At 37.2% G+C, this 24,477-nt stretch overlaps 5 protein-coding genes across 6 annotated transcripts; 2 read left to right on the top strand and 3 right to left on the bottom strand.

The window, feature by feature from the left end:
• Positions 1 to 285: 285 nt before the first annotated feature.
• Positions 286 to 3,827, bottom strand: LOC110416328 (DNA glycosylase superfamily protein). The gene is made up of 4 exons (XM_021428299.2): positions 3,137 to 3,827; positions 1,821 to 1,962; positions 1,459 to 1,600; positions 286 to 1,004 (listed from the first exon to the last, which is right to left on the bottom strand). Exons 1-4 carry the CDS (start codon positions 3,525 to 3,527, stop codon positions 681 to 683), a joined length of 999 nt encoding a protein of 332 aa, XP_021283974.1. The 5' UTR covers positions 3,528 to 3,827; the 3' UTR covers positions 286 to 680.
• A 1,562-nt stretch (positions 3,828 to 5,389) lies between these two features.
• Positions 5,390 to 6,437, top strand: PEX11A (peroxin 11A). Its single transcript, XM_021429094.2, has one exon. The coding sequence runs from the start codon at positions 5,497 to 5,499 to the stop codon at positions 6,253 to 6,255; it is 759 nt and encodes a 252-aa protein (XP_021284769.1). The 5' UTR covers positions 5,390 to 5,496; the 3' UTR covers positions 6,256 to 6,437.
• Positions 6,438 to 7,900: 1,463 nt separating this feature from the next.
• Positions 7,901 to 12,574, top strand: LOC110416167 (Phospholipid/glycerol acyltransferase family protein). Of its 2 annotated transcripts, XM_021428039.2 has the most exons (9): positions 7,901 to 9,028; positions 9,239 to 9,352; positions 9,475 to 9,512; positions 9,893 to 9,957; positions 10,039 to 10,107; positions 10,302 to 10,435; positions 11,026 to 11,166; positions 11,490 to 11,553; positions 11,958 to 12,574. In XM_021428039.2, the coding sequence occupies exons 1-9, from the start codon at positions 8,519 to 8,521 to the stop codon at positions 11,975 to 11,977; spliced, it is 1,155 nt and encodes a 384-aa protein (XP_021283714.1). In that variant the 5' UTR covers positions 7,901 to 8,518; the 3' UTR covers positions 11,978 to 12,574. The 2 variants fall into 2 exon arrangements, with proteins under 2 accessions (XP_021283714.1, XP_021283712.1); XM_021428037.2 differs by lacking the exon at positions 11,958 to 12,574 and having other exon boundaries at positions 7,910 to 9,028; positions 11,490 to 11,859.
• A 217-nt stretch (positions 12,575 to 12,791) lies between these two features.
• On the bottom strand, positions 12,792 to 15,955 carry LOC110416168 (PPPDE putative thiol peptidase family protein). Its single transcript, XM_021428040.1, has 4 exons — positions 15,613 to 15,955; positions 13,921 to 14,173; positions 13,462 to 13,749; positions 12,792 to 13,291 (listed from the first exon to the last, which is right to left on the bottom strand). The coding sequence occupies exons 2-4, from the start codon at positions 14,126 to 14,128 to the stop codon at positions 13,059 to 13,061; spliced, it is 729 nt and encodes a 242-aa protein (XP_021283715.1). The 5' UTR covers positions 14,129 to 14,173; positions 15,613 to 15,955; the 3' UTR covers positions 12,792 to 13,058.
• A 2,373-nt stretch (positions 15,956 to 18,328) lies between these two features.
• Positions 18,329 to 23,745, bottom strand: JAC1 (J-domain protein required for chloroplast accumulation response 1). Its single transcript, XM_021429152.2, has 8 exons — positions 22,935 to 23,745; positions 21,604 to 22,430; positions 21,071 to 21,529; positions 20,828 to 20,889; positions 20,645 to 20,710; positions 20,476 to 20,553; positions 19,694 to 19,870; positions 18,329 to 19,112 (listed from the first exon to the last, which is right to left on the bottom strand). The coding sequence occupies exons 1-8, from the start codon at positions 23,408 to 23,410 to the stop codon at positions 19,074 to 19,076; spliced, it is 2,184 nt and encodes a 727-aa protein (XP_021284827.1). The 5' UTR covers positions 23,411 to 23,745; the 3' UTR covers positions 18,329 to 19,073.
• Positions 23,746 to 24,477: the final 732 nt, after the last annotated feature.

Here is a 24,477-nt window from a genome sequence, read left to right as displayed (position 1 = left end):
GATTGCCCCCAACAAACCCCACGTTCACTCAATGATCTGATAATAATACACATCTCATAAAACATGGAAGAAAATGTGTAGGAATTTAGATTGCAGAGCTGTACTGCAAGACCATTCTCCACTGACTGATTGGAGTGGTCGGGTCTTACCCATATCTCTTAAGAATTCAGATGATTGAGCCTCAGACCTTCCCGCTTGTTCTCATTCGGGCCTTGGGCCATCAGCCATGTAGCTTTCTGTCATCATCGCACCAGTTATCTAATTATCTTGTATGTGAAGTTTGATGGTTGCAGCCTTTTCAGTATTCATTAGACCAGATAACGTTCCATACAATTGGTCAAAGATACCACCACAACGAATTTCTATAAGGATCAAATTTTATTACAATAACCAAATGAGGAGAACAACGGGTTTAAGACAATGTTACAAAAGCTCTACAAAGACTACGGAGATAAACAAGGCACATAGCATAGGAAAAGAATTCTTTCATTGTACAAAGACTTCTCTGGTTAGGTAGATGATACAGAGGAGGATGAAGAAAGATGCTACAATGCCATACGGAGATGGAAATACTAACCCAATCATTTCGAACATCTGGTCTTCATTCTCTTGCTACAATCTTCTCACTACTAAGATCTTAGTGATTAGTCAAGAGAAAAGGTGTGTGGCTCAGGCATTCACTAACAAGATAAGCGCATGTTCTCCACATCTTTGGTTAGCCTTTCGATTTCTGGTTTTATATCCTTTTTGACATTTGCATTGCATTCTTGGTATCTGAAGCAAGTCACAAGATGATCGTTAACAATTCCTGCCACTTGCATGAATGAATAAACAACAGTCGGTCCCACACAACGGAAGCCTCTCTGCATCATATCCTTGCTAATGAGTTCAGCTTTTGGGGTCTTAACTGGTACTTGACGCACATAACGGAACCCATTTCTAATTGGCTTGTGGTTTACAAATCCCCAGCAATAGCTGCTGAAGGAACCAAACTCCTGCTGAACCTGCAATATTTAACAAACCATAGGCTTTAGCACATAACAATTTCTTGTGCTACTTTCACAGTTGATTCAGCACCTCTAGGCAGCTTGATGCCCCATGTTTTAGTTTGTTTTGTGTGCGAAGGGAGGAAGGGGAGGGAAGTTTGCAGACTCAACAAATTAGCAGAGTATCACCAGTCAAACTTGTCAACACTTGCTATTATATCAGACATGAAACTACCATCTAAGGATAATACATTTTTCATTTTGTGAATGTGTAAAAGATATAAGACTAATATCAAACGACTGTCTAGGTGGTATGAAGTCAAAGCATTCAAAATGCTTTCATGCTTTGTCAAGTCCACACTATGTGGCACTGGCATGCACTTAAACAAGGGAGGATGAAAGACTTGATGCTATGCCCTGATTGCCCCTGTTTTTCTACTCGTTTTCCCTGGTCAGATAACCACATAATTACCTTAAGCATCTGTTTAGCATTCTCCACTACTGCACGGAGCTTTGGTTCAGAAAGCAATAGGCTACCGTTAACTTTCAACGACAGCAACTTCTTCTCAGTAAACTGTGCAACTGATGATGGATCAAAATTGTCAAAAAGCTTCCTGCAAAAGAATCCAACCATAAACAAAGAACACTGATCAAACGCATGAATATCTTCTTCTTCTTCACTATTTCTTGTTTCCTTTTATAGTTGACATCTTTGAAAAGTAAATAAATAAATAAAGAGAAGAAAAATTAAAGAGAGGAGGAAAAAGAGAGAAATCAAGGTAGTATCTAGTTCATGTACTAGTTCAACTATTAGAGAGACTAGAGACAGAATACCTGAATATGTCTCTCTTATTGAGAATTGTCGACCAGCTGAGTTCAGCTAAGGCTTGTGAAAAGACCAGCAGCTCAAACAGCTTCCAGTCATCATGAACTGGAACACCCCATTCTTTGTCATGCAAAGAAGTATAAAGCGGGTCTGCATAAATAATGAAATTACAAATTTTCGATTTTCTCTCAAGACAAGATCAAAGACAGGTCAAAGATGAAATGATGTGAGAACGAAACACAAATGCATCTAGTGTTATTGTTAAAAGCTTCAAAAACACTAGAAAAGTTAATGAATTAGACACTTATATGTTGTATGCTACAAAATGTTAATTTACAATAGCATCAAACATAATAGAAAATGGCTATAACCCAGCTCTGCTAAAACTCAAGGACAATTTGAAACTCAGGAGGTCTAGGCATGTCAAATTAAAGAATTAAGATTCTTGGGTTCATTTTTGGTATCTTGCGGTGAACCTGTGACATAATATATAGTAATGGTATTAAATTTCAAAGCCTTACTAGTTACTAATAAATGTCAGGTCCAATCTAAGAAACCATGCTTCTGTTCAACCATTTGGATGGCACTACTGATGCTACTGCACTATTCCAACACGCTCTAAGCCATGTTTCTTTTTGTAATCCATCAGTAGCATTACCATATGACCATTCCAAGCTTTCAATTCTTACTAAATACAGAGAAAGGCTTGCATCCAGTTTCTTAATCCAAATCATTTTTCTGGGAAATGTATACATCATCACTAAACAAGACCCTCACTTTCACGGGTATAAAGAGACTAAACATTAATAATGGGCTAATTCAGCAACAAAACCTTAAAAGTGGGAAATTTTCCTAATAGAGAATGCAGGAGTTAACATTTCCCATCATGGGAACCTTGTCAGCACCGCCAGCTAGAAACAACAAGGTTAATATACTAGTCATTCAATCAGTATTTATCCTACCTAACTATCATAACAACGGAAAGTACATTATAATTCTGAAAGCAACATGGACGGAAAAATTAATAATATATCACTGAATTTCCAGACATTTACTTCACTTTGGTGTCAGCGTCAAAGCATCAAGTCATGTAATAAAAGCTTTCAACTTCTCCAGCAGAGAAGACTTGAATAAACCTTAAATGGTGAAAGCCTCAACGCCATCTACATTTATTAAGCACCGCCAAGTTCCTATATCTAACAAATCACGACTATATTTAATAAAAGAAATTAACTGCCTCAGTAAAATCTCATTTCTTTTACCTCATAAAAAAAGAGTCCAGTAATTTACAGGGTTTTTTTTTTCTCTTTTTTAACTAACTTACCAGAAAATGAAGTGATCCAATCACATCGCTTTAACGGTTCAGATAACACCGGAGAAGGTTCCGCAACAACCTCGTCAGCTGTTGGAGCAACTTTGGCTTTCACCGGCTTCACTCCGATTCGTTTAACGGTTTTCCTAGAGCTTACCGTTTTGACGGAGGAATTGCTTGAAGAAGAATCCGAGGAACATGAACTGTCGACGGAGACGTTGCTCTGGACAACGGACTGTGGGCTCTTGGAAACTGGAAATTTCAGTCTTTGTGGCTTTTTTAGAGCTTCGGGTTTCCTCTTTGGCTCGTCCGAAACCCTAACTCTGTTCCCGGTCGGACCGAGAATCGCTCGCGGTTCCGTCACCGTTGTTGGTGATGACTTAAGCTTAGTGGCCACGGACATTGTTTCGAAAAGTGAGAAATCTTCAAATGTAAGCTGTTTCTGGACCTGATTTGTGCTCCAAGAACATTAAACTTTAATTTATACACCAAAAATTGGAAATTTCTCTGGATTTTCTTCGTTTGAAGTGGATAGAGAGAGAATCACTGAGCTTTTGGAGGGTAAAACAGTAAAGAGAGTGCGAACAGAGTTAGGGAGGTTCTGAGAGCAGAGAAGCAGAGCACTGAGGAAAGGAGAGGAGGAGCTGTGAGCGAAGAGCAGAGAAAACACCAAACGACGGTAAAAGCCAGAGGGGTTCTCGAAGGTTTTTAAAAACTAAATACCTGTAATGGGTACGGTACCGGTTTTAGGCGGTGATTTGCCCGCGTGTCGGTCGCCTTTCACCGTTTTGGTTTCGGAAGGGATTTGGATTTTATGTTAAAGTACCAAATTTGCCCTGCATAGTGTCGCTTAAGATAACCAACTGCCACACTTTGCTTCTTGTTGCATCGAAGTCCCATGAAAATTTGGCAACATGCACCAGCACAATTTTTGTCTTCAAATGGTTTAATAGTAATTTTAGACTCAATAATTTAAGAATTTCAATAATAAAATTAACATGCATACATGAAAAGATAAAAAGAAAGTTAATATTCATATTTAAAACACTGTGAAGATTTTTATTACTAATTAATTAACTCAATTAACAATTAAAATTATTAAATGACTATTTTATGTCATAATTAGTAAATTTCACTTTATACATACATATATTTTTATTGAATTTATATCATTGATAAGGTAATGGGTATTATATTTTACATAATGATGTAATCTTACTTTATATTTTATACTAATTTTCATTTGTCAAATATTTTTTAATATTCATATCAATAAGATTTCCTCGTCACTTTTCAATTTTAAGTCATAATATTATAAAACACCATTAAAGTTTTGTCATTGATTGTATTACTCAATTACCAAATAAAAAATTATTACACAGCTATTTTACTACATAATTAATATATCTAACGTATATGTATATATTAATTATTAGTTTAATTTAAATCATTGATAAAGTGAATATTAAATTTATATATATATATATATATATAAAACTTTTGGTATATATAATGAAATAAATTTCTATTATCATTCCAATGTAATAAAGTAAATTAAGCTCAAAAGATATAAAAGATAATTCATGATTGCATATGCTAAGCTCTTTTAGTTTTTCTTTTTGATGTTTAATCATGAAAATTTATCTCATGATCAAATCTAATGATCACCATTGATTATGGATTAGTGTGGAGATTATCATCGTTGTCATAATTTGTAGAAACCCAACTTTCTTCTAGTGGTTGAATGCAATGCAATGGGGGTCAAAATGGTAATTTTAATGGACGAGGCAACCGGTTGAAGCAAAGGGGCAAAAAGCCTTTAGGCGAAAGGTCGTATTCAGTTGGTGATGTCAAACGGGTGGGGAGGTGTCTGGCGAGTAGTAGCTTTGCAGGGAAGTTCCTTACCGTTGAGACAAAGAATCCAAAGTCGCCTCCGCCACCACAAAAATGATAGAAGGTAACTTTGGTGGGTAACTAACGGCTGTTTGACCTGGTCCACCGGCTTTCACGGATTGGGCCACAATTATAGAGGCCCATTAATTGATCCAGTTCAAACCCTACTTAGTTTGGAATTTGACCCAGATTGAAAGACGGACTCTGGACGGGTTTATGGCCCAAAGGCCTAAATATAGTTCAGATAGCACTTTGCGCGGGTTTGGCACACATATCAATAATAGCCGCCAAGCCGCCGTTTCGTCGCTGACATTGGACAGTTAACTCCTGCAACTCTTAACAGTATATAAACGTTGTCGTTCGCTGCCTATAAATTATGAATTCTCCCATTCTTTTTCACTCTCCGTCGACCCTCGCCTTGCCTTGCCGTCCCATATTCTCCTTCTTCTTCGTCTTGCCTTTTCTCTCTCTGAACCGCCATGGATTCGAAAGCTTCAACCGTCGCTCCAACCCAGTCAAAGCCTAAGGAAAAAGACTTCCTGAACCATCTCGAAGCTTTCCTCGCCAAGCGAGACGGCGTGGACAAGCTCCTCAAAATCTCTCGTTACGCCACCAAGATCATATTAGCCTCCTCGGTCCTCCCCGAAACGGTCCCACTAACTCGCCGACTCAAGAGCTTCGAGTCGAGCGTCGGACTGAGTCGGAAAGCGTTTCGACTCGGGAAATTTGTTCAAGACGTCAACGCTCTGAGAAACTCCCATTTGGATTCGAAGCAAGAGATTTTCCTCTCAATCATCGCCTACGGCGGCGAGGGTTTGTATTATTTCGTCGAACAGTTTATTTGGTTGGCTAAATCAGGATTAATCGACGCCAAACATTCTCGCAATTTGCAAAAGCTCAGTGCTTGGGCTGAGTTCATTGGGTACATAGGAAGTATTAGCCTTAAATTTAGGGATTTAAAGAGGATTAATGAGGATGAGGCGTGTTTGAATTCGAGTATTGAGATTGCGGTTTCGAGAGGAGTAGGCTGTAAGGAAGAAGAAGAAGAAAGGAGAAAGAAATTGAGAGAAAAGAAACTGATGAAGAAACTTTCAATTGTTCAAGATTTGGCTGATGTGTTAATGGCGTTGGCTGATATTCTAGACGGCAAAGGAAGGTTTTCGGATCCTCTTGTGGTGTCTTGCGCTGGACTTTTATCGGCTCTCATTAGTACCCATAAAAATTGGGTTTCTTGCTAGGTATAATCACAGGGAACTTGGTTTTCTTTTCAATTATTATTATTGAATCCTGAGAAGAATTTGGGTTCTCTTGATTTACATTTCTTTTTACTAATAAATACATATACAGGCAATGGATTGATATGAATTTGTGCTAAGTTCACTCATGAATTAATAATATAGTTGTTGACTATTCCAGGTCACTGAAGCTTGGTGTTTGTTAATGAATTTGAATGTTAGTATATCTATTTGATCTGACTTAGTTTACATGTGTTTGAATTGATTAGTTAGAAGCAAATTCTTTTTATGGATACCATGTTAGCTCCTCTCTTAAGCTCTAGTCAACATTATCATTGACATGGGACATTGATTTCCCCTGCTGACTTTGCCTTCACATTATCCAGTTCAAGTTAAAAACTGCTTTCTTTACTTTGTGTAGCATTTTTTAGTATCAAGTAAAGGAAAATATGTTATGATTGTGTTTATTCATCTGTTTTGCCCCTTTCTAGTTCATTGATATCTTAGTGCAAGTTCTCAAGTAATGAGTGGTAGAGCTTGATGGAATTAAAGGCTCTTGCATGGATTGTTCTTTGTTGGATCTTAATCCTTTCAACATTAGTAACTTTGTTATTTGAAGTTGGATATTGACTCTCAATCTCAGAATTCGCAGTTCCCAGCTACTAAATCCATCTTCCATCGAATTTTAATTAATTAGCTCTAGATGTTCCGTTAGAATATTGAAAACCAAAAACCATTTCAAGATTATAACTATATCCGATGCTCATTCGGACATGTATTATTAACAATAAACCCCTGGTTTTGTAGTTTGTACCTGGTAGATGGTCAGATAACAGCATAGTATAATGTGGAACGGTATACGCTCGTTGCCATCAAACCATCAACATCCTGAGCTTAGTTAAATTTTTCTACTATTTTCTGCTCAAACATCATCCGAACGGTGACCTGAATGCATTGCAATGAAGTTAACGGCTGCCATTTGTTTTCCCTTCTTCAGTGTGAAATCTGCTTTATTTATAAACTATTCTCATACCGCAATAAGGATTACATGGAAACTAAAGTAGAAAGATTTCGATAACTCGTTTTCATATCTTAAAGGTATACCACCATGGATTGCAAGATTATAGAAGGTATAGTTTCAAGTAAGATCATGGTGTTCTTCTTTGTTAAGCTGGTCGGAAGGTTAATTTGCTCCATATGGCTTAATCATTCATGTATGTTAGAAGTGACACGAGTGTTGGAACCAGGTCTCTCTTTGGGGCATTTCTGTCCTGAGCCCCAAGGTTTACTCATGGTTGGGCCTTGAGCTTAATGTAGCAAGATTCGTTTGGATCCTCAGGCTTACCATAGCGCTTTGGGTTTATTTTATTTAACTAAAGGGTGATTACGTGAGGCTGCTAACACCATCTCTTTCTTGATAAGTAAGAAAAACTTTCTCGAAGTGAAGCTGGAAAGAGACAGAACAGATTATTGTTGGTTTGTGGAAGGAGCTCTCGTGGCTTCAGTTAAGGTTGCTTGGCTAAGCTTATTAAGGCAAAAATAAAACAAGAACCAAACTAAATATGCAACTACACGCAATTCGTCAAATTATAATCAAGCGTAGGTATTAAAAAAAACAATGCTGGAGAACGGAAATCGATTCGTTACGTGGCCAAATCTGCCACGAAATCTGTGTTTGGACACGTGGCGGCCGATGGAACACCGGATCCAAACGGAAAGTCCTCCCGATCAACAACACGTGGCGTAGTCTAAGTGACCTTAGGACGAGGATTATCCAGTAGCTGTAGAAGGTGCCAAGGGCGATCCCGTTGTACTCTCTCGACGTTGGTATTGGAATCAAATCAAACGGTCAACGTCATCGGCATTCCATCGAACGGCTATTGGTTGCATCTTGATCGGACCCACCTTTCCCTTCCTGAACGCTCCAAGTCGAAAGCACATCCCAGTCCGTATTCATTTTTTTATTTTTTCAATTTGGGCGCATAAGATTCCCAGCATACCTGGCCTTCACGAGAGCGCTGGTGGAAGGTAGTAGAGACCATGACGCTTTTCCCAGATCTACAAAAAGCCTTCCTTTTACTCCCTAAAATCTCCTTTCTTCCTCCAGATGTTCCTAAAAGGATACAAAATGCCTATCCAATCCAATAATTTTTACCTCTAAATAAATAAATAAAAAATCACGGATTTTTTTTTTTTTACATAGAGAAGAAAATTATTTGGAACTCCCTTGTTTTCCAAATCGTTAGGGTTCTTTCGGAAGTTTAACATGGAGTCCGAACTCAAGGACCTCAATTCAAAACCAGCCAAGACGTCTCAAAAACCCGACCCGACCCACGACGATGGCTCCACCAAAGACGACCGACCCCTCCTCAAGTCCGACTCCTCATCCGCCGATACCAACATCCAGGGGCTCGAGAAGAAATTCGCTGCCTATGTACGCAACGACGTGTATGGTACCATGGGACGTGGCAAGCTCCCATTGGAGGAGAAACTCCTACTGGGCATCTCCCTTGCCACTCTGCTCCCTCTGCGTATCGTTCTGGGGATGACTGTTATAGTTATCTATTACTTGATTTGTAGAGTTTGTACGCTGTTCTTGGCCCCGAATCGGGAGGACGAGCAGGAGGATTACGCACACATGGGCGGGTGGAGGCGAGCCGTGATTGTTCGGTCGGGCCGGTTTTTGTCTAGGGTGATGCTTTTTCTGGTAGGATTTTATTGGATTGCTGAAACTCATAGAGATTCAGCAGATACTCAAGAGAACTCAAAAACTGAGGTATGCAATCTTTTTTTTAACTCATTTTTAAACTTTAGTTATCAAGCCTTGTTTCATACTCGAATTGAATAGCTTTAAAGAGAATATATATGACTTCAATTACCCAAACTCCCAAACTTTAATCAATGAACATTGGCGTAAAAAAGGTAGTGATTTCTCGATCAACATTATTTGAATTTTTCTATTTTTGGGTGCTTGCATTTTCTTCAGGGTACCAATCAATCAGAAGAGCAAGAAAGACCTGGGGCAATCGTATCGAATCACGTGTCGTATTTAGATATCTTATATCACATGTCCTCTTCTTTTCCAAGCTTTGTTGCCAAGGTCTGTTAACTTAGCCACTCTTCTAGTTTTAATTATCCTATAAAAGGTAAAATTGTGATGGTTTAGCTGACATATTTCTGGTTTGGTTTTGTCAATCACAATCTTGGATTTTATTGCTGAAGAGATCAGTAGCTAAAATTCCTTTAGTTGGTCTCATCAGGTGAGTCTATTTTAACCTCCTAAATGTCTCCCGTGGTTTGATTCAAAAGAGTGCGCAATTTGGTTGTCATTATTAGCTTTTTGTTTCTTATCAAGTTGATAAGTTCTTTCCCCATTATAGTAGAACATTTGTACTTTACTTGACACCGAAGTTCTTAATCAACTAGATTCCTAGCTTATGTTACAGCAATGTCTAGCGTGACCTGTTTATATCTGAATGCAAATCTTTATTTTCGGGAATGAGCTTGATGGCTATATATTTCTTTTGTTCTGTATACCACCACTTCTCATCCTTTCTCTATGTTGTATGCTGAATTCTTTTGTACAAATAAATTGGTTCCGACTGGGGTGTTGAATGATATTTTGGCTTGTTTCTTACAGCAAATGCCTTGGTTGTGTCTATGTTCAGCGGGAGTCAAAATCATCTGACTTCAAGGGTGTTGCAGGTAAAAGACTGTTGATTTTCATATGTTCTTCACCACTTACTATTGGTCAAAAGTGCAAGGTATAACTAGTCTCTCTTTCAGGTGTTGTGACTGAAAGAGTTTGTGAAGCTCATCAAAATAAATCTGCTCCAATGATGATGCTCTTTCCAGGTTAATCATCTTCTTGATCCAGTATATACATTTGTCACATGGTTCAATTCATGGGGTATGCTGTGCCCAAATAATGATACGTTCTATGTGCATCTGTAGCTGATATTTCGTATCAGTCTAAGCTTCTGTTTTTCCTATGCCTTTAAATTCCCAATTAGTAACAACTGTTTGATTCATATTCATTTTGACAACAGAAGGAACAACAACAAATGGAGATTTCCTTCTTCCATTCAAGACTGGTGCATTTTTGGCAGGAGCACCTGTGGTGCCAGTTATATTAAGGTATCCATATGAAAGGTTTAGTCCGGCCTGGGATTCAATATCTGGGGTGAGTATTTCTTAAGCAAATTCAAGATGGCTTTCTGAATTTTTTAAAATGAGTCTTATTTGATCTATAATTAAGTAGCTGTTGAATGCCTGCAACTGATTACTTGATATCGAAGATTAATGCATGAGAGACGTTGGTTTGTTCCGTTAGTTATGAGGTGATGCTCTCATTATTAGGGGTCTCTGATATGAGTCATTTGTGTGCAGTAGAGTTGATATAGGATATAGGAATTCTGTGTTAGTTACATTGATATTCTAATGATGGTTTGGAGTTTCCTTAGTACATTTGTATTAAATCTGATAAGTAATTACAATAAGCAATGTTTGTTCCTGTAATTTTTCTTGGGTTTATTGGAGAAGTTTACTGAAGAATTGCTTAAGAGGAAAGACAACAATGTGCTTAGATAAATCAAAATGGAAAAACTGGCAAAATGTTATTAAGATGGATGGTTATTTGGAAAATATAAGTATGATTTATTTGCCCCTGCAAGAAAACGTTGAAAATGTTGTGAATAATTTTTATGATAAGTATTTTTTGTATGACATTTTTTCCCTAGTGGTTTTAATGTTGTTCTATATTCTTGTTTGTAGGTGCGTCATGTGGTTTTTCTTCTGTGTCAATTTGTAAATCACATGGAGGTAACACGGTTGCCTGTCTACTACCCCTCACAGCAAGAGAAAGATGATCCAAAACTATATGCTAATAATGTCCGAAGATTGATGGCCAGTGAGGTATGCATATACTATCAACTTGTCTTTGGGAAAGATGTAAAATTTGGTCATGTTTGTTGGAGCCTCTTAGATATGTCTCCTATCATCTCCATGGTCACGATAAAAGCTAAAGTAGGGCCTTTTAAGAAATGTGCAATCATAACCAGTTAAAGACAAATGTTGCTCCATTGACAGTTATCAGATATCATTTATCTATTTCTTGTGCCAAGTGGCTGCTAATATGCAGAAGAAAAACCATCTAGTCTTATATCAAGATGATACTATTACTTAAATCGCCGTTCATTTTAACTTGAGTTTACTTTCTGTTTGCTTTTTGACTGCAGGGTAACTTGATACTGTCAGATATCGGACTGGCTGAGAAGCGAACGTATCATGCTGCTCTCAATGGTAATAATAGCCTGCCTAGTGTTTTGCATCAGAAAGACGATTGATAATTTCTTGGCCTTGCTCCCAAATGATATCTAGTCTCAGTTGAGTTTTACTTTGCACCGGTATTTTCATGAATGCACAGACAAACCAAGGGGGTGGTTTCTCTTTCCCCATTTAACTCAAAAAGACGCCATGTGCAGTTATATTGTAACTTCTTTATTCATGGGAACTGTGGCCACTAGATACGGTTTTAAGTGTGCTTATAGAACATTTAGTCAGATTATCTGCTATTAAGAGACTCCTGGGCATTGTTGTCATAAAATACACATTAACAATAAGTTGAGTATATAGTGCCCTTGAAAAAACTTGCATATAGAGCTATGCATCTGTAAATCTGAAGTGTCTCTTTCGTGTTCCTGCAGGTTTGTTTTGTCAAAGCTAATTTGGATTCGCCATCTGTATAGTCATTGTATGATTCTATTATTTATGCAAAAGATTAAAATTATTTAAAAAACTCCTAAGCAGGACAAGAGATTTTATTGTCATCAGTTGGAAATATTTTCCCTGGAGCTAAGCTGCCCGTCTTAAAGCAAGCCTTTGATGTCTGTCTATTCCTCTTCCGTTACTAGAGATCCAGGAAAGTTTAATTGTGTTAAGTGGAGGGAGCATAGCGTTCTTGCTATTTAAATGCTTTTGCCATTTCAGAGGCATGATTTATAAAGTGCATGGATGAGGGACAAGGGGCTCTTCCTTGGTTGCGGATGCTTTTTCCGGTGCTCTGCTGCCACATTCATGTGATGAATCTTGAATTCTTCGTAAGTCTTGCATAAGCATAGTAATGTGTATAATTCAGGGTCTCCCGGTGCAAGATGGGATCAATTTGTGTGAACATTTGTACATTGGGAGGTTTAGATCATAGACATTGGAGGCAGCCTCCGCGAACCTGACATGAATTTGCCATATTAAGCAATCCACTCATTGATGCACTTCTTTCCATGGTTCACCCAAAGACTAAAGGTTCTTCCCGAGATTTTCTTAGTTGGGGTTCATAATCGGGTTTGGTGTCACGGTTTTTGATCTAATGAACAGTCAGACTTGAAATGCATAATTCTCCTCCGAGGTCGAGACATTTGGGATATGAGTCTAAATCAGTTCTAGCTCCCACCATTATGGGCTGCTATGTGCCGATTACCAGCCCTTAATCCTACGTTGGATTTTAACAAATTAAACAATTACATTGTCGTGCGACACTGAGAGACCAGAAAATATATACTACTTTCTCTAATCGTTGATGATCTGTGTCATCACCAGAACCCTGCATTGATAATACAACGGCCTACTTCGGATAGGAACGGATCAGCATCTTATAAAAATTTTAACAACACATTAGTGTTACAGAGATGACAACCTACTCCACAAACTAGAAAGACAACTCCTATAGAAATCTTCAACTATTAAAGCTTATGGAGCTTGCCTGCTGAACATTCACTCAGATGCCAAAGGAAACCCCATCCGGCTGTCTCTCACCTTTCCTTCAGTAAAACATTGTTCGATCTTTTTGATTCCCATGGCGGTAGGCAGCCTCTTAAGGGTGATTGTATAAGTAATGAAGACTTCTGTCGCATTGACACCGAAGATAGGCAGCTGAAGGTGCATCTAAGCCTCCTTCGCTCACTATCATATGGTTGATAATTTGGATCGTGCCGCACAACAGATGTCTTAAGGGCTTCGGGAAGAATGCAGTTGCACATTGAACCTAAGATTAAAAAGATGAGGTAAGTTATTGGAATCATGGACATATCAGAGGGATAAGGAATGCAACAAGAAAACTAGTATTCACCATATCAAGAAACTGCTTGAAACAAACTCAGCTTTGCGTTAAGTGATATAAGAAATCTCGCTAGTGGTGGGATGTTGTAAGCGTACCTATTTTAGCCAGTCGATTTACCCATTTAGGAATGTGTTTCCCAGTAAGCTTGTGACAAATATCCTTGCAGAAATGGTTGCAATTCTTGACGATCAAGTGATATGTATCTCCGTTGTACCTTGCCGAATTACGCTCCATGAATTCCCTTACTTGGATTGGGTCCAGTGACGTGGTCCCAATGAATATTGACTTCCTGAACTTGAAGCCCGGGCATTGTCGTGGTTCAACCTCAAATACACCACTGGTTGGATAGTCATGAGCTCCAAATGCATATTCGACGCCATGAACTGTACAGTGTGGGTTAGGATCAGAAAAGCTAAACTAGGACTCAAAAGCAGATAACAATATTATGCGAAAAGAATTGTTAAGTCCATCTTTCGCATATTAAATTTAAGTGCACTGAATGATATTATGAATATAAGAGGGCAAAAGCATACAGTAAACTTAATCAAGCCTACCTTCCACACCAGAATGAAAGATACCAAGGCCTGCCCAGTAGAAATAGCCATTCATGGGTGTTAGGTCATACACATTGAGATACACTGGTGCACTGCCCGGATCAAAACTAGCTGGCTTCACCTTTGGAAACAAACAACGAGAGGCTGATTTGTTCTTCAAAAGACGTGGCACCACAGATTTCCATCTCTTCTTTGATTGAAAATCCATATTTCTTCAATGGTAAGACCAGATTTCAATTAATGCCTATACCACCTGGGGAAAAATTAGCAAGAATTAGCTATTTATGCAAAGTACATTAATCATGAGAGAGGCAAAACCAAGAGAGCAAAGGGATACTGGAAAAGAAGAAAAGGAGATTAGAGACCAAATGTGTCTTAAAGACGTAACTACAGATTACAGCAATTGCAGTCTTTGTGTTGGCATTTGAACACTCTAAGCAGAATTCAATGCTTTCACACTCAAAGATTGCAAAAGAAGGTCTAGTTATAGCACATCACATCTTTAAAAGTATTTTTATAACTAAGACAACACGTTGGGTGGAGATATCATAATAATTTGTAATCGAGGTTAAAACACTTAGCAAATAAAAGCAGCATATCCATTGTCATGAACTTAACATTTCAGATATCCCTTAGTTTCATCTACTGAAATTTGAGATCCCTCTAATGGAATTCAACAACAAACATCGAGCATCAGAACTCGTCCCAAGCATGTTAAGGGTCATCTAAGATTCAAGAGGTATGAATTTTGCTCCACACAGAATGAATGAAACAAGTCAAAAACAAAGAGAAGCATACTGCTTCATCATAGGACAAAGATTGATTGTAGAAACCATCCTTATCATCATTAATAATTAAACAATTTGGAAACAGTTTATAAACTCAAAAAGATAATAATTATGATTAACAACAGTGACAAAGAGAGAAAAAGAAGTAAGGCTCAAGCCAAAAGCTTCAACAATCCTAAGTTCCAATCCAACAACTTGAAAAATGGCGAAACCAACGTATAAAAAATTGGTTAAACACTAATCAAAATATAGCATACAAAACTCCAAAGCTAGCTAATTAACCCTTCATTTCAGATAGAAACTACACAAATACCACAACTTTCCCTCAAAACTCATTTTCTTTTTTGCTAGGAAGATAGAAATCGCAGAGCCAGGAAGAAAAGAACAAAAGAAACCCAATACAGCATAATTCAAACTTAGCAATGAAAAGAAGTTAAAGGTAAAATTTTAATAAGAACAAAAATAGTAGGTTTTAGCAGCAAGTTCAACCATCAAAGTCCTGCATTTTCCCATATTCATCTCCGGATGAGCTAGATATTCAATGCATTACTCAAAACACATTAAAATTGTCTTATATTATTATGTTTGGAAAACAAAAAAAAAAGGGGTAATCTTAATTGGTCCTCCATGAAAAGCAAGAAGTGGGAAAAAGGAAAAGAGAATAGATTTCATAAGGAAGAAGAGAATCACTTCAGATCTACTCGAAACCGTTCACAACCAAAAGGAATATGAAAAGAACAGAAACTAAAACAATAAATCAGACAAAACAACAACAATGTAATAGATCAGACAGATTTAAAACCTTAATTCCAACCAATGATCCTACCCAAAAAAAACAAAGAAAACATTTTTTGTTTCCAAAAAGAAACAAAGCGAAGAGAAAAGTGGAAAACAGAGATCCTACAGATTCAGAGAAGAAGGCCAATTAGCGTCCAACGAAAACCAACCGCCATTACAAAAAATCGAAGCCAGCTGGCATTTGAAACGACTATGGGTGGTGAACGGAGGAAAAACAAAAGAAGAAGATGATGCTATAACAAATGAGAGAATGATAAGCTCGAAGCCCCCTTTTGAAAACTGGAAAGCTCTCAAAAGGATTAAAAAAGAAGACGAAGAAGAAGAAGAATTGGCAAAGCCATATTCTTTCTCTCTTTCTTTTTCTTCTTTCGGTCTCTCCCTTCTCTCTCTCTCTCTCTCTCCCAATCTTCCTTTTTTATTTTTCACCCCGCTGCTCAATCACTGCCAAGCTTTCTTTCGGATATATTACTGTTTTTTCACTTTTTCTTTTCTTTTCTTTTCTTTTTTTTCTGATTCCCCTGCCAAGGAAAAGAACATGGTTTTTTACTTTATTTTATTTTATGTTATTTATTTTAATTACACATAAAGTACTAATTTCGATTCTATTGAAAACTACTATTCCCCACTTTTTGTCTTTCTCTCATGTAGAATATTTTATCTACACTTTATCTTATCAAGTACTATACTAATACATTTTCATTATCAAAACCCTTTTTTAGTACAATTGGAACTAATAAATTACCATAATATTTCTTTTTTTTATTACAAACATGCTTAATTACAGATTTATGATGAGATTTGATGTATTAGTGTTAATATCATTGAAAACAATTAAATTTGTCACATTAATTAAAAAGTTTACACGAAAATAATAATTGATTATAAATTATGTATTTTTTTAAAATTTTTTGAGTTATCTCATAGGTGGGAAATCAAAATCATGTTTTTTTTTGTTAAATAGTATTTTTATAACTTATCCTAATATGCTATTTGGAAAAACAAAGCTCATCTAAATAAAAAATTTTCAACTTTCTATTAATTGGACATGTGGTGGGGCTTAGCTTAATGGGCCAATTAATACGTATAAATAAAATCTTAGGGTTGTCTTCGGTTGGGATATTATTAGTAAATTGAGAAATCTTTTCAATTTTCTTATATCAGAAAAAGACAAGTTGGAGAAATTATGAAAGACAGCAAAGTTAGCAACAAGCTCGTGCAAGTATTAATTGATTTTTATTAAATATATACATAGATTTTTTATTTTCACTTCACACATGTCTTTCTCATAGGATGCTGACACACGTGTGTGCCACCTGCGGCATCCGGTAGTTTCCAGCAGTTTGTCCCCGCATTAACGTGAGAGATCCCTAGCTGTATATGAGGAAATTGAGTTGACTTCATTTTCCGACCAATCCCATTCCCTTCCACGTCTTCATATGTTCCAAACGCGTAATGACGACAATAATACGAGGATAATTTCCATTCTATCCCCTTTCTCTATTTGAAATTACGGTAAATTTTATCTTTATCCTCCTAATTTTGAATTTTTCACATATTATTTATGCTTTTTTAATTAATCTTTTATAGATAAATTTTACTTTTGAAAAAAGTTACCTTGATAATTTATCTTAACAAAATTTTTTAAAAATAGAATTTATGTACAAAAATTAATTCAAAATGTGAAGAGAGCAGACAGGATTTACTTTTTAGAATTTTATAGGAATACAGTCGAACCACCCTTTGTATGATTTATTTAGAGGATGAGGAATCAAGAATGGGTCTAGCAAGTTAGATAGATGGATTCATGATTCATGAAATTCATATCCAATGACAAGAACATTATTATGGTTATACAATTATTTGTCTAGGTCTATACTCCATAGTGGCAATTAAAGACAAACACTACAGATAGATAGCCTAATAGAAAGAAAGAAACAATGCCAGCTATTCCTTGCAGAGAGGTACAGTTTCTTCTTTTTTTTCTTTTTTTGTGGCTTGTGTGTCTACCTCTTTAAAAGGCTTTCATGTGTCATCAATATTTCCTTTTCATGACTCTACTTTACTTTACCATGCTAGCCTTTCTTCCTCTCCCCCTCCTTTTCTCTTGAACAAATAGGGAATAGTACCATGTTATTCAAACAGCATAGAAGTTTGTACAGTAGATTTGGTGTAATTTAGTTGTCCAAGACAAATCCCATGCACTAACTTGTCATGATCACTTCAAGGTTATTATTACTGGTTCAAATAGGTAAAAATGTAAAAAAGAAAAAAAGTCAATAAGTTTTAAAAAAAAAAACTCTACTTTTTTTCAAAGTTTTTACTGTAAGCACAAAAGGAATGGGCACAGGGTTAAGGTACAAAAATTCTGGCTCAGGGTCGTGTGGTAGTGCCGAAGAAGACAAATGTTTTTTCCACAAGGGGGATAAAACGACAAGTGAGTCATGGTCAAAACGCATGAAAGTTGGGGAGAGTGAGAAAGGGGTAAGAGATATCTGACCCCTCCCCACGCATTGGTGCAGGCTCTGATCACATGAAGCCAATATGCACCCTACCTGGTGGACCCTCTCTTTCCATCATCTCATCATAAGTTTTTCCGTTTAATTAAAGGACTGGAATAATGGATAATCCTTTTAAAATTCGATTTCCATGATTTTATTAGTAATGCTTCTCACGTTGTAAGTCAGTGGTCATGATGTGGTACCCAACTGGAATGTTATAGATTTCATTTCAAAATAAGAGGAAACAGGAAAGACAAGTTCCCATTTTGTTCATAATTCAATGGCCAATACAAATACCAGCAGTAAACAAAACAGTCTGTGTTTCATGGTCTTAAAAAGGAGTCGTGAATTCATATCGACTGTGTATTATCGAGAGATTTAATAAGTTAATACAGACATTGGTATAGATCGTGATATCTCGAAGATCTTTTCATCTTTGTGTAAAGATGGTTGTAAAAACTGCACTTGTTTTGTTGTTGTTTGGCTATGCCAGGAAGGCTGGTAAATTGAACATGAAGGATTGACCAACCGTACTCCACCTTTATATTCTTTTTAGGCGACAGTGTTCAAACAACAATGACCAATGTGCACAATCCCTTTCACTTTTCTCTGTGCTAAACTGCGAATGAGAATAGGTCCAAAGGACGTGAAAAATGAATCAAGCAATGGTCTTGTGTGGCATGGGCTCAAATGATTACTAGATTTTGAATTCAAAAAGAAATTCCGACCAAAAGACAAGTAGGTAAAGAAAGGAGATCAGGCTGGGGACTCAAAACCCCATTTTTCTCCCCCATGGAAAGTGGCTGTATCTCCCTTCTTTTTGCTTATTCTTTGAGTGTAACACTGAACAACCTCGTGGGAAACTTTGGGACTTTGTCAAACCTAATCTTCAGGGTATTCCAAATATAGGGTGTGGGATACAAGTGTTTCCAAGGTGTTACCAGACTTACACAACCTATAAAGAAAACAAGATGGATTAATCCTGTGCATGCATTCCACTGACACTGAGCACGTAACTTTGCATCCTTTGTCTGATTGATGGAAACGTGGCGTTCGAGCAAACAGTGAATCAGACCGAACCAAGTGAGTTGAAATGAGTCCATGCATCCTGAAATTGCAAGAGGTACTAATGAGAGGGAACATGCTGAAACCAAAATTTTGTCTTACGACCATGGATGCTTAAACATAAGCACATGGAAATATTTGACATGTCTTGTTTTGGTGATAGTTGCAGCTTAAGGGTTCTTCCGAGGTGAAAAATTATGCTGGCTAAAAGATTAACAAGAGCCTAAACTTGACCAATATGTATGCTATTTGTCCAGATAAGAAGAAATGCTGGCCGGCTAAACAGATTGTGGGCGAACAACCGGTCATCCCATGTGCATGAAATTTCAGCTTGTAAAGGTCCAGTTGTCAAAACTTGTTGATTGTTTGAAGTACAATTATTGGTATGAAACAGATTTGGTAGGGCAGCACCAGCACGATGGACAACTTTCTAAGTTGTTCTTTTACTTCTATAGTCACCAAGAATTTCTAGACATGATGGCAATTTTCATGACAGTACAAATATGAAAGACCATTAAGTAAGAATTATAAAGATAAGTTCTCTATCAGATCAAAATGACACCATTTAAAGAAAAGAAGTAATAAAAACATATCACTAAATGTTTACACAAATTTATGCATTACCTGCAGAATATCGAATACTTTTTCTGCAATGTATTTCTGGTCCGAGGCAGCACCCTTCTGCTGTAGCTTATCCGGATGTAGACATAGTAAAGCTTTTTGGTATGATCTTTTCACAGCAGGTCCTTCAATTATGTCAACAAGAGGAACTGTCGTCCAACCACTACCAGGCCAAAGAACCTGTGTATACAACCCATGTTAGTCTTTCACAGACAAAAGAAAGTTCTTTACTTTGGCCTCAAGATCACAGAAAATAATTCCGATAATTTGTTTCCCTTGATGAGTGAAAATATTCCTTAATCCTGGCCAAAAGAGGATCTCTTACCACTCTTTATCCATGTTAAGACCAGTTTACATGGGGTGACTTCCTCATTGAAATATTGAAACAGATTGACGCACAATAAAATGTAATATCCCTGGCAAACTGTGTAACTTTCATCCTATGTGACTTTGCCTAAAGTTTTCAAATATTTTAGGGCATTTTCCCTTATTGAACCATGATATGTAAGTTACTGTTGACAAGAGGCAATTGTGAGTTCTATGTATTTAATGAGCAACATGAAAAATATTGGTTTACCCACTGACCAGCATGTTAAACTCTTTTCACTTCAGAAGTTAAAATCGAGATTCATGAAAAAAGATATAATTTCTTAGGTGCCCCAGAGAGTTGGGTAGTAATTCCGGGGAAGTTTACCATTGCTGGCCTGCATGCTCTTGGAGATTGACACGGGAGATAGCTTTACTTGAGAATAGATAATGATTGAAGTTGGTCCGTTACTACTTACATATTGTAAGGTTGACAACAGTGAACGAATATTTCCTTGCTTTCCATTGGACCATTGCCGTATTTTAGCATCAATGACCTGCATTAAATGAGTAGCCAGCTGAAAAATGTGAAGCAACATGGGTGTTTGTGCAGATAGTTATTTCTGTATTTAGTGTACTCTATGTTACCTGGATTGCTTCTGGATCAATGCCAAGTGGTGGCAAAATTTTAGCTTCTGGCGTCAGGTCTTCTATCTGTTCATAAGCCAAAGTGCACCAGCTCATTAGGGGTTCAGTTTAAAATTTCAGATTCTTAATACCATTGAAAGTATATGACTTCACCACAGTTTTCGAAATAGATAAATCACATACCAAAAAGTTTAGCTCAAATGACTCTGCTGGATCTTCAACAACAGTCTTGGAGCCATCAGAGACTGATGCCAACAGAATGAGTGGAAAATTAGTATTGAACATTTGAAAATTCATAGTGTACTAATTGAAAGAAATATCACATGATATATATCTATATATAAAAGATTTGATCTGTTCAGGGAAATGCAGAGAGAAGTGATAATTAGCAGTTCATGTTAGTAGTTAAAGCATAGATGAACATACTGGTATCTTTTACTGAGCTATTCAGATTCTTTTCAGATGCACCGTTAACAGGAATAGCTGAAGATGATTTCTTCTTTTGCATGTTAGTCGTGTGAATTTTCTCATCCCTTTCAGTCATGCTAATACTTTGTTCATTCTCTGGCTTGACAGTATCTCTTTCCTTCTTTCTAGAGCTATGACTCTTCGAGACAGTGTCCGACTTAAGTTTTGATGAAGCATCCTGGTTGAAAATTTTAATAAATTCTTTGACCTTTCCTCTAACTCTGCCTTTTCCATTATCCCATGAGTTCCTAGGGGAACTTTTTACACTTGTTTTACTAGCTTCCACATTGTTGGAAATTGCTTTTTTCTTCACATCTTGTTTCTTGATGCTTTGACCATCTAGAATTTCAGATAACTTTTTGGCACTCTTCTTGGAAATTTCTTTTGTTCGAGCATTTTTAGTTATCTCATTATTACCTGCATATATAAAAGAAATAGTGTGAGAAACAAGAACATCAGCAGCAACACCTATCATGTGGAATATGACTTACCTTGTTTATCATAATCATCATCATCGTCCAAAAGCAAATTCAGAGGTTTTGACTGAGGCTTTTGAGTTTCTTTACCAACTGCAGAAACTTCTATCCGAGGAAGGGAACAATGGGTTTTTTCTTCTGCTCCTGAACTGTGCAAGACAGTGTCACCAGAAACATTCTTATCAGTACTCTTAAGGCTGCTTATGGTTTCTGACTCAGACTTGGGAATGTTGTCTTCCTCGATAATTCGACTCGGTCCTCCGTCCCCATTTCTTGAATCAATAAGAGAGCCATTGTCATTTTTCCCATGTTCTACTCTAAAAGATTTACCATATCTTGACATTCTAACAGTAGAAGCATCATTCAATTTTGCTTTTGGCTCCGTTGCTATATTTTCACATCCTATCCATCCATTAGCACTTGAGCACCTCTGCAGTTTATCCTTTTCTTTGAGTCTATCGTTTCCTCTTAGAGGAATGGCTAACGGTACGCCTCCTTTGTCTGCCCATTTGTATATTGAGAAGTGAAAGTGGCTGCCATTTTTCGAAAAATCTGAACTATCTGAATTGCCTTTTGTTTCTGTTTCATCATACTTGCTCAAGTTTGTTGACTCCTCACTATCAATAGATAACTCCCGAGACAAAGCACTAAACCGATTAGATGTTTGAAAACAATTTCTCAGTTCCTCTTTATCCTGATTTGCTTGGCCTGAGAATCTAGACAGAGGAGAATAGGCATAATAACTTGAACCATCTGAAGAGCCATCCTTGCATCTATAGGTGCTACGAGTAGGGGAGCCAAATGTGGGGAGGTCCATTCCTTTGTTCAATTTGGCACGAAGGCTGGGAAGTTCAAGGCAGCAGAATTAAGCCATTGGCAGAACCCATGGAAACAGATTCACATCAAACTTAAACAATAAACAATGCGCACAAAGAATAAACTGAACAATCCTTCAACACTTGAAGAGATTGGATTTGCCCTCAATCAATCAACAACACAAGATAAGAAAATAAAGGGCATGAATCAACTAGAAGAATGTAGTAGTTTTCTAACATATAATAACATGCGTCAGACTGTACAGATGCAACCAAAACATGAAAGATTCTAATGCATTTGAAAACTAGAAGATCTAACATAACTAAGAAACTGAAAAAAATCTGCAAGAACAGACAAAAAACATTTTTTTTTTAATTTGATCTCTGTCAGGTGTAAGTGTAAGGTGTGGGCAAGAAGTGAGCTATGGCAGTTTCTGAACTGTAAGTATTCCTGCATTTCTAAGCTATTTGTCTTTTGTCTTATCTAGTAATGATAAGAAAATTTGAAGGACCAAAAAGGTGAAGCAGAACCTGAATTGAGCAGGAATCGAACTCCCAAAAGGTTCAAGCTTGGGTGGCAATGGCATAGCCGGACTCAATAACTGCGAACCTGGTGCAAATGGGTCCTTCATCTCATACTTTCTTGGAGAAGAACTCGAAGACTCGTTCCCTCCGAAAATATCATCGAAGAAATCATTTCTCGAGTATCTTCTCCGGCTGCTCAGAACTTCTTCACCGAACACGGGCTTTTCGCTTAAACCAGAACACGGATTCAGTGATGCAGCAGTCGTTTCCTCACTTCTTCTGAAACCAGATGAACCCGTGATTTCACCGAAACTGTACCGTGTCCCTTGAACAGCTGACCGCGTCGGCGGACCACCAAAGACGTCGTTAAAATCTATGTCTGAGTTTCTACCTGGACTCTTCGGACCAGAACTCGAGTCCACGAATGCCTTCTCAGGGCTAAAGCCTAAAAGAACGCTTTCTCTCTGTGAAAACCTCTGCATCTTCAAAATTGGCGGGAAAGCTTGGTGACGTTTTGTAAACTGTCAAAACGGGCTACAATATGTAACCTGAATCAAATTGCAGAGAGAAAGTGAACATGTTGAGGAATTTAGATGAGAAGAAAAGAAAAAAAAAAAAGAAAGTACAAGGAAGCAAGGAAGCAGAAGAAGAAGACAGGGTGGAGGTTATATGTTCGTGAGGTTTAGCAAAGATTGGAAGCCACAAAAGCTGAAGTGGATTGTCTAATTGTCTGTGGATAAGAGTATGAAAAATGCCAAGAAAAATACAAAGTGGGTAGGGTGGGGGAAGAGATGTTAAGTCTATTTTGTCATTCAGTGAACAATTTTCAAAAATTCTCTTGGTGACCGTTATTCAAAACATTTTTTGTGTTTCAAGGTTGATTCTGAGTTCGTTTTCCACCACGTCAAGTCATATCGACAGCCTGTTATCATGTCTTTCCTCTTCTAGTACCCGGAATCTGCCGGATTTATTTTTTTTTCAGGAATAAAGACAATAATCCTGTCTTGGCCAATTGATGAAATGCCCGGACAAGATTTATTTGCCATTAATTTGGGTTCCAGTTGCATCCTTTCCAGGGCCTACCTTTGAATGCAAAATGCCTTGAGGTTCAGATCCAATTGGCAAGAGTGCAAATTACAGTTTGTTTAGAATGAGATTACAGGTCTTGAGTAGGTTATGAGTGGTCGCTTTAGAAATTTATAATTACAATAACAAAGTCTTATTAAAGGAGTTCGGAAGCATCTCATCCACAAGTCTTCTTCCCACCATGGTTCGGTACACCAACCTGAGGTTGCTTTTGATACTTAAATAAGTACAACAGCAAAATGTAATTATTAGAGAATTTATAATCACGATAATATCGTCTTATAAAGAGATTTAAGAAATATAGCGTATACGTGTCCTCTTATCATGATTTTTTATATAAAATTAAAATTACATGTTATAATTTATAGATACAACAATAACATTGTGATTATCAATAAAATAATTACTATTTATAATAATTTGTTTTGATCATTACTTTTTTATAATCAAATAATATTTTCGA

Source organism: Theobroma umbraticum, unplaced genomic scaffold (genome assembly GCF_002168275.2).
Source record: "Theobroma umbraticum cultivar Fairchild unplaced genomic scaffold, ASM216827v3 scaffold_51.0, whole genome shotgun sequence".
Lineage (NCBI taxonomy): Eukaryota > Viridiplantae > Streptophyta > Magnoliopsida > Malvales > Malvaceae > Theobroma > Theobroma umbraticum.
Note: the sequence above shows the minus strand (reverse complement) of the source record. Positions and strands in the feature narration are given on the sequence as shown.